This window comes from Episyrphus balteatus, chromosome 3, assembly GCF_945859705.1.
Source record: "Episyrphus balteatus chromosome 3, idEpiBalt1.1, whole genome shotgun sequence".
NCBI lineage: Eukaryota > Metazoa > Arthropoda > Insecta > Diptera > Syrphidae > Episyrphus > Episyrphus balteatus.
In genome coordinates this window covers 111,281,497-111,291,073 of record NC_079136.1, presented here as the reverse complement: position 1 = coordinate 111,291,073, position 9,577 = coordinate 111,281,497, and the positions used below count along the sequence as shown (strand labels likewise).

Sequence of the window (9,577 nt, the reverse complement as noted above, 5' to 3'; positions counted from 1 at the left end):
TGTTTTGTAAAATTTGTAATTTGTTTATCATTACTTCAGATCCCAATAATAATATTGTTGGACAATATTCAAAATGGGGTTGTATAATGGAACTGTATACTTTAATTGCCATATCCATACAAAGTTTTCTTCGTATTCTACGAAAAAAAAACCGATTTTTTTGGCGATTTTTTTATGAATCATCTCAAAATGTTTTTTAAAATTCAAGTTACAATCTATTATTACTCCAAGGTATTTGGTTTCTCTAACACATTCAAATTCATTTATTTTGCATATTATCTTATTTTCGGGAAGTAACATTATTTTAGTCTTTTCAGTATTTAATTTTAGTTTATTCATACTTAAATAATTTTTTATATTTTTAATATCTACCATAAGTTTTTTAACACAGTTAGTATAATTATTATCCTCAATGTAAAAAAGGCCATCATCGGCAAACAACTTTAATTTGCAATGTTGTAAAACTTGTTTTATATCATTTATATAGAGTACAAACAATAACGTACCTAAAATTGACCCTTGCGGTACTCCAAGGTCCGAACTTACCCCATTAAATTTAACAATTTGTTTACGTCCTATAAGATATGACTTAAACCAGTTGAATTCAGTTCCTCTTATTCCATAACCATAAAGCTTTCTTAATAATATTAATCTATCTAAGGTTTCGAAAGCTCTCTTCAGATCAATAAAAACCGCCGCAATTTTCTTCTTTTTATGTATTATCTCCTTCCAATCCGCAATCACATAATTAAGAATTGACTCGCAAGAGTGTTTCCGTCTAAAACCAGATTGTTCCTCGATCAAAATATTGTTTTGTTGGAGATATTCTTCTAGTTGAATTTGTACAACTTTTTCTAGTATCTTTTCGTACAATGGTAGCATGTTAACTGGTCGAAAATCTTCACATTTGTTCGCGCTTTGAATTTTTTTGATCGGAGTTATGACCGACGTTTTCCAAGTATTTGGGAATTTACCACTTGTTAGGGAATAATTTATAATGTTCAATAGAGCAGGGCCCACAATTGTAAAACTATCTTTAATCATTTCTTTGTTCATAAAATTAAAATCGTTTTTATTTGGCATCATTTCCACAATTTTTAAAAGATCTTCGATCGAACATAAATTTTTAAACTTAAAACAGCTTTCTATATTCACCAAAAGATTTGTCCATTGCACATTTGGTATTTCTTTATTTATTTCGATTACACTTTTAATAAAAAACTCGTTAAATCTGTTAGCAATTGTCTTATTATCTCTTATTTTATTACCCTGAAATTCAACACACTTAATTTCAGACACCGATTGGCCCAGCACTAAAGTTTTTAGTGATTTCCACATCTGTTTTTGGTTACTAGCACCATTTAATTTACCTTTTATATAATTTCGTTCTTTAACTTTGAGATTGTTTTTATATTCGTTTCTGATTTTTGTATATTCGCGCCAATCTTCAAGATTTCCCGTTAGCACAAATTTAAGGTGACTTCTGATTTTAGCAGATTTTTGTGCCCTTAGATCACTATCAAACCAATGTTGGTCTGTTTCTTGATAGCACTTTTTTATTATGAATGTGTTTACTACTTTGAGTATTTCCTTCTCAAACTGATCACTATTTTCATCACTTAAGTTAACCAAAGTTCCAATTGTATTTATTTCGCTTTCTCTAATTTTTTGCATAAATTTAAACTTATCATACTTTAAAATGTTTATCGATCTTGAAGTTGTATTTTTGTTTACGCGCACTGGTACTGTAAAAGTTATTGTCTCATGATCACTTATTTTTAATTCATTTTCGACTTTGACATCAATTAATTTTATATCGGATGATACGTAATCCAACAACGTTCTCGAACTCGCACTTATTCTTGTAGGTTTATCAACTGCTTGCGTACACATATGTTCTATAAATAAGCACTCAAGTTCCGTTTTATAGTTCGAATTTGTTAACCAGTCTATATTGAAATCACCAAGTATTATTAAATTTTGTTGGTTTTCAACCTCTTGCAAGTAATCACTCAAATATTCGTAAAATTCTCTGCATGGGGTACTTGGTGATCTATATAAAGCTATGAATAACCACAAGCTCATATTTATTTGTACATTTTTTATAACTGAAAAGTCACTAATCTCTTTTTTCAAATAAATTACCACTCCGCCCGTATGTGACGATGTTGTTTCACAACGTATAACTTTGTAGTTTTTTATATACACTTCTTTATCTTGAACGGATAGACCGAGATGAGTTTCGGTCAAAATCACTATATCATATTTGTTTTCACCCATTATATTTTTTAACTCGTTTATATTATTTGTTAAGCCTTGTATATTAAGAAGCATACACTTTATAAAGGTTGGTTGCTAATATGCAACCTTCCCTCTTTCCCTTTCAAGTCTTCTGAGATAAACTGGGCAATTGGCATCTCTTACATCATGGCTTGAATCAATGTTTATGTTTAGTTTTTCAACTGATAAAGCACAATTTTTACATTTCATGACTTCATTCTCACACTCATCTATCTTATGTTCACCACTACACTTTGGGCAGCAAATTTTATTTGTACAATTTTGGGCATTGTGATTGAACCCCCAACAGTTAAAACACCTTTTAACATTAATTTTATCAAACACTAGACATTTGTCCCATCCAATATTTAAGCACGATTTTTCCATTTCAATTAATTCTTTAAAAACATTTTTTTCTGTCTCAATTATGGCATTGTATTTATTTGGGTTATTAAATCTACTGTAACACTTAACGAGATTTATTTCTCCACTTAATTTGTTTTGACTTTTTATTACTTCTATTAAATCCTCTTCTTTCACTTCTTTGTCTATATTTATTACCACAATTTTAATTTCTCTGAAACTTTTTCTTCAATCTTTTTTACCGATTCCTCATCACTACATTTTATAACAATTGATCCATTTACACTTTTAGATATATTATTCACTTGTAAGCCCAAATCAACCGGATTAATTTGTTCTTTAATTTCATTTTTTGTTTTTTCACTGTCTTGTTTACAATTTGGTTTTATTATTATAGGAGGAATGTTTTTTATCGCTATCTCAGCATACGTTTTCTTTTTCTTTACTTCACTAATTGTCTCTTTCTCGCTTACTAGCTTTATTCCACTTAATATTTTTTTTATTTCATCTTCTTGTTGTTTCAGGGCTTTTTGATTTTCGTTTACCACTTTTAATACACTGTCCATTTTTTTCATAATGTTATGCATGTACTCTTTACACTCATCACAAACGAACATTATGTTCTTATTCTTCAGTAAATTACTCTCATACTCGCCTATTCCAGCACATTTTGTGCAGAATATTTTTTTGCAAAAAGCTGAGCACGATGTTACTATTTCATTTTTTCTTTTTATAGTTTTTTTGCATTCAGCACAATTTTCACTCATTTTCTCCTCAATTTTAAATAACAGTTGCACTTCACCCGCTATTTTTATTTAATTTTTTCTTTCAAATTTTGTTTTTCTTTTAATTTATTCAGTTTTCATCTATAATTTTCACTTATTCTTTTGCTTTTTTTTTTTTTTTTTTTTTTTTTTTTTTTTTTTATTCACATGCCAACTTCACTATCAGTTCGGGTCAATAAATACACCGTTCAAATAATTTTCTATTAGCACTCTAAAAAACACGTCCGCACAGATCAAAGTTTCACTCGTTATGAAATTTTGCGCAAGCAGCGTACCAGGCTTTAAATAGGATCTATTATTTTTTTTGGTTATTTTAGCCGTAATAAAATTCCCATACAAATTATGGATAACTATCTCATACAAGTTACTGGGGATTCGTTTTAAAGGCTTGGCCACACCGGAGGGTATGCGGTAGCGGTACGGGTAGAGGTAACAATATTTGTATGAAAAAAATTCAACATCTGAACGTTGATATGTCAGTTTGAAATTTTTTTCATACAAGTACCGTTACCTCTACCCGTACCGCTACCGCATACCCTCCGGTGTGGCCAAGCCTTTAGCTCGTATAATTTTTTTCGATAATTTGCATGGGAGCTAAAATTTAGTGCGAACTGCGTACCAGGCTTAAACCGGTTCTCTTGTTAATATATTGTATTACCCGCGGCAGAAACTTCGTTACGATCTTTTCTTTTAGTAACTGAAGCCTGGTACTCAGGCTCAGATAAAATTTTTCGATAATTTGCATGGGAGCTTAAATTTAGCGCGAGCAGCGTACCAGGCTTGAGTTTAAATTTTGATTTTTGTTTTAAAGCCTGGTACGCAGCTCGCGCTAAATTTTAGCTCCCATAGAAATTATCGAAAAATTTTATCTGAGCTAAAATTGATCCCATACAAATTATCGATAACTTGTATGGGAAATTTATCTCGGCTAAATTTTAGCGCGAGCAGCGTACCAGGCTTTAGCAGTTTGAGGGAAACTGGAATAATTTTTTTGTTTTCAAAAATGCAAGGAAACGGTACTCCGGCAATTCATTCTGGCATCACTGTTCTATGTCAAAACCAGCTGATTTCGTTATGATAGAAACGTAGTTTGTTGATGCCTTAAATTAATTTTTTAAACAAAAATACCAATTTCCCTTAAAAAAACATAATTTATTGGTTTAAAAGCAATATATTAGCAACTATTCAATACAATATTATCGATTACACAAAACTTTTCTCCATATTCGCATCATTTAATCAAAACCAACGTTTATAACTTCAGAAATCGTCTATGTGGCCATCTTCATGCAACAAATTAAAAAAAAAAGAAATCTTATAATAAATAAATAGCCAATGAGATCACCACATTATTGTACTGTTACACAGCTATTCGATGGTAACCCATACCTGACCTAAATAAAAATAAAACAAAAAACATTCCAAAATGTTTAAAATTTTCAAAAGACCGGGACGTCAATCAAATGAACGTTCCAGTTCGGAAAGAAATGATACAAAACGACATTCCCTTAGCCTATCAACTACAAGTAGTTCGATCAACGAAGAATCTCCTTACATCGATGAAATCTATGACATTAACGAAGAACAACCAATATTTGAGTATGTCTCACGTTTGTCTATGAATCTCAATGCGATCATCAACGAGAAAAGCTGTCTCATCTATTTTGTGCAGTTTCTAGAATCAAAGAAGGCTTTGCCACTTATAAAATTCTATCTAGATACAGAGAACTTTAAAACTGCATCAGAGAATGACACAAGTTGCAAAAATCCAGACGAAAGTTGTTGTTTCTGTAGTTTTTCCGATGATGCAAACAATAAGGCTTCGTCAAAAACTGAAAAGTCTACTGTGGTGGATTCCAAGGTAAGAAAAAATCTTTTTATAAAGTAAATAGCACCGATTTTCATGATTGTTTTGGTTATTTTTAATTCCCAACAGTTAGCCCTTTCCCTATCATTCACATAAAAGCTGGACAAATCATTAATCTCTTATGTCGTTTTCCTTCATTCCACTGAGAGTACCATTTAAGTACTTATTTTTGCACTTTTTCACGCCAAAAAGAGTATAAAAAGTGGTTGCTCCAGAGTAATTTTAGTACTACGGAGTACTCAGGATTTACTCCAGTGCCCTTGTTCTGTAACTTTATCACTAACGACAAACATTTTGGAACATCTCAAAATCCATTTTCTTTTTGCCTTTTTGTGTTCCTACACGCCACAAAAGGGCAAAAATTAGTTTACTCTGGTATTTTTAATGATCCCATAGATATCCGTAATCCGATGTTGGCTTCTCGGATCTTTCGGATATCCAGTTTAAACGAGAGTGCCTGGCGTCATTCGCTTTTCAATTGATTTGGTTGACTGTTTCTAAAGACCGCCAATTGTTCTTGTGAATATTAATGTGTAGGAATCGAATTATTATCATTCTTTATGCAATTTTGCTTCCTCCTATCACAAAACCACTGCCTCATAAGCGCTGTTTCAGCTCTAGGTTGCATTTGTTTTTTAAATTAATTTTTTGGACCAAAAATAACGGTACCTGTCATACACCGATTTTAGTTAAGTTAAATTTGTTCGAAACGTCCCTACGATTTTGAAAAAGAAAATTTGTTTTGAAAAATCGAATTTTCGAAAACGTGAAAAGGAATTATTTTGAAATTTTGGTTCAAGGTGTTGATTACAAAATAGCATCCCAATTTTATTTCAAAACTTTTTTTTTTAAAATTGTTTATAAAAAATTAGTTTAAAACAAAACGGATCTAATCATTTTAAAATATTTTTTATAAAAATGCTTCTTAATAATAGAAAATAAATTACATACTTATTTTGGGGTTCACTTCAATTTAACATGTTGTGTTTATAATTTGAAAGTCGAATGCTTACTTAAAATTTTGGGCACGTTCAGGAAATATTGGGGACTAAATATTTAGGTAACGTCATTTTCTGAACGGAAATTTGAGTAAATTGACTAAATTAGTTTGGATACGCCATTATTGTCAAATTTCGAAATTTACTTGAGAATTTTAGAGATCGCTTGCGGCAGACACCAAATAATAATAAATAAATTGTATTAATTATAACCGATAATGCACTTTTTACTCGTTTTACACACTAATAAATTTAATTCTGCTACCATAATTCTTTAATCAAAAACAATCAGCTGTCATGTTGACAAAAAAAACTTTCCTAATTTGTTAGGGAAAAATTTCTTGCCCAACTTTCCAGTCAGCTTTCCAATAAAATTAACTAAATTGGAAAGATTTTTTTTGACAGTTGACCAATCAGAGGCCGAGAAATTACCTAAATATTTAGTCCCTAACGTTTCTGAACCTGCCCATTGTTAATTAGGCTCTTTTGGACCAAAAGAGCCTAATTAACAAAATCAATAAGAATTAAAAAAGAATTGGTCAAAAACATACAACAGATTTTAATTACCTTTTTTAACTTTCCAAACTTAAAGGCCGGTGAAAACAATTCTGAGGCCCACAACAAAGACAACAATACCGATGTACCTGGTTCCGAAGCTCGTTACGACCTATCGATGCAAAAGTCTCTGACTGACGATGAGAAGAGTCAAATCTACGCCGAAAACAACAAACGTCAGCTAGTGAGGTCAGAGAGTACGACTTCCAAGCATACTACTTGTAAGACAACAGATGCAATTTCTATTTACAAAAAGTATTTTATGCCCAGTTCTGCGCAATATGTTTCGCTTCCTGTTGGCATACTTTCTGAGATTTCATTGGTTCTTTGTTCGGACGAAAGGCAATCATGCCAGAACCAAAAAATTTCAACGAATCTTTTTGGGAGCGCACAACATTATGTTCTCGAAAAATTGGAGCAAGATTACTTGAATGAGTTCCTACAGAGCGACTTGTATTGCAGATATTGTATCGAATTTCTAAGTAGCAGTGAGATGATACTCAACGATATACTCTATAGCGAATCGGCTCTTTTCTATTTTATGGAGTACCTGGAACAAGAAAACCAACGTAATTGTCTTGATTTTTGGATGGCCGCAATTAATTTTCGTAAACATTATGAAAAGGAAGACATTTGTGACTCAAATCGCAACGAAGCTCAATCAGATGCGATGATTCTCTATGAGAAATACTTTTCCTTACAGGCTACTTGTCCACTTAAAATATCTCCTAATATTCGCAGTATAGTCGAGGAATGTATTTGCAGCAATGAATCGACATCAAGAATTTCTCGATGTTTTGATCGTCCCTTGAAAATCATTGAACACTACTTGGAGAGAGAATTCTTTCCAAATTTTATTGAATCTCAACTCTACTCAAAGTTCGTCGTTGAACTTCAATCGAAATTGAGTGATTATAATCGGATGGATATTGCTAGTAACCAAGTTGCGACTCCAAGAATCACTAAACACCGCAAAACCATGTCAGATTGCACAAATAAAACCTCAAAAGATCTACGAAAGCATTATATTTCACAGCACAATACTCTGCTAGCTATGGAAAGTCATAGCAGCACACAATCTAAAAGAAGTACCTCATCATCAACGAACAATTCCCCGGACATGCAAATCGATTCTAGACATTTCGTCGATCCAGATATGTTATGGCAACGACATCAGTCGAACGGTAACGTTTTGAAATTTGGTCGCATCAATTCACTTGGTCGTTATGAAAGGGATTTTGAAATATGTCCGACAACTTCAAAGAATTGGTCTTTGAGTAGTATGGGAAGTAATACAATAAAAAATGTCGTAAGAAAGCTGGTGAATATACCTGAGGATAAAATACAAGAAGAGATCGCTTGGCAGATAGCTGAGATGATTATTGATGATGTATTAAGCATAACCATGAACCGTGAACTCTCTTCGCGTAAATCTGTTTAGTTATAAGATTGTTTTCTATTTTGCTTTTATTTTTTTATTAATGAATAATATGAGTCCAAATGGTGTCATTTTATAATTTTTTGTCTTACAAATTACTCAAATATTAAGTTTAAAAAATTAACAGTTTATGTATTATATTTATTTTATATCTTATGTTATACAAATTATTTAGTTGACACCACTTTTGGCCTCAAAGCCTCAAACTACATTAATATTCAAAAAAGTATAATTTATTTATCCTCGGCAGGCCGGCAGTATGTTTATTCATTTTAACAAACAATTTTTATTTTTGCTTATTGATTTCATTTAGATATGAAGTATTATTGTATGATAAACGAACAATTTTATGAACAAATACAAAATTTTAGTTTTATGCTTTGTTTAGTTAGCACAAACACAAAAATTGTTTTTGATTTTTACGTAGGTACAACAAACTCCAGTCAAAATAAACAAGAAAGGTTTTCCTTTTTGACAAAGTTGATTTCGAAAAAAACACTATGCGGTTCTTTTGCATTTATAACTATAACTTTTTTCAAATTGTTGGAAATATGCTTTATTTAATAAAAATAATAATCACATTATTCGCGGTTACGACAATCTACTCTTTTGTATAAGTTTGACAGCTATAAGACGACAATAAACAAGGTTTTTGATCACATTTTCCTAATTTAAACAGTTGTATAAAGTTATACAACATTTATAAATACGGGGGTAATTATGTTAAATAATGTAATTGGATTAGATGGATAACAAAAAAATTAATGCATGATCAAATGATCTAGAGTCTAGACTAGACCATCTCTGTCGAAATAGTACAGAAAAAAACTAGACAAATTAATTTTTAAAAAATTTCAAACGAATTTGTGATCTATATAGAACAAAAAATCCAGGATTTTATTACACCTTTGAATAAATGTTTACATTATCTGGTTTATTTATAAAACTGATACAAAAAATGGCTATTCCACAACAACTTCAATCTAAGAGACAATTTAAAAATGGTCTTGTTTGAATGAAACAAAATCGATGTTTGTGGACTTCTTAATAACTTAAATTTTTAGAGGAAACTAAGAATTTGCAAAGGAAAATTCTTTAAAAAAAAGTGGATCTTAAAGGTTCTAATTTATTTCTAGATTTATTTTTGTTTGACTTTTTTGAGAAAAACTAAAAATGCCAGTTTTATTGCATTTGCTATTACACAGTCGACAGCACTGGATGAAGATGAAGAAGAAAGAGAGAAAGAAATAAGATTGAATAGAAAGGGGTTATAAAAAAAGGCATTCTTGGT

General features: G+C 31.1%; 1 protein-coding gene across 1 annotated transcript; it reads left to right on the top strand.

The window, feature by feature from the left end:
• Window positions 1-4,489: 4,489 nt before the first annotated feature.
• LOC129915475 (A-kinase anchor protein 10, mitochondrial) lies at window positions 4,490-8,692 on the top strand. The gene is made up of 2 exons (XM_055995026.1): window positions 4,490-5,289; window positions 6,886-8,692. Exons 1-2 carry the CDS (start codon window positions 4,855-4,857, stop codon window positions 8,287-8,289), a joined length of 1,839 nt encoding a protein of 612 aa, XP_055851001.1. The 5' UTR covers window positions 4,490-4,854; the 3' UTR covers window positions 8,290-8,692.
• The last annotated feature ends 885 nt before the right edge of the window (window positions 8,693-9,577 follow it).

Coding starts and splice junctions, on each gene's coding strand:
- LOC129915475 (XM_055995026.1), top strand. CDS start 4,855: ATGTTTAAAATTTTCAAAAGACCGGGACGTCAATCAAATGAACGTTCC. Junction 5,290..6,885: donor CTACTGTGGTGGATTCCAAG/GTAAGAAAAAAT, acceptor CCAAACTTAAAG/GCCGGTGAAAACAATTCTGA.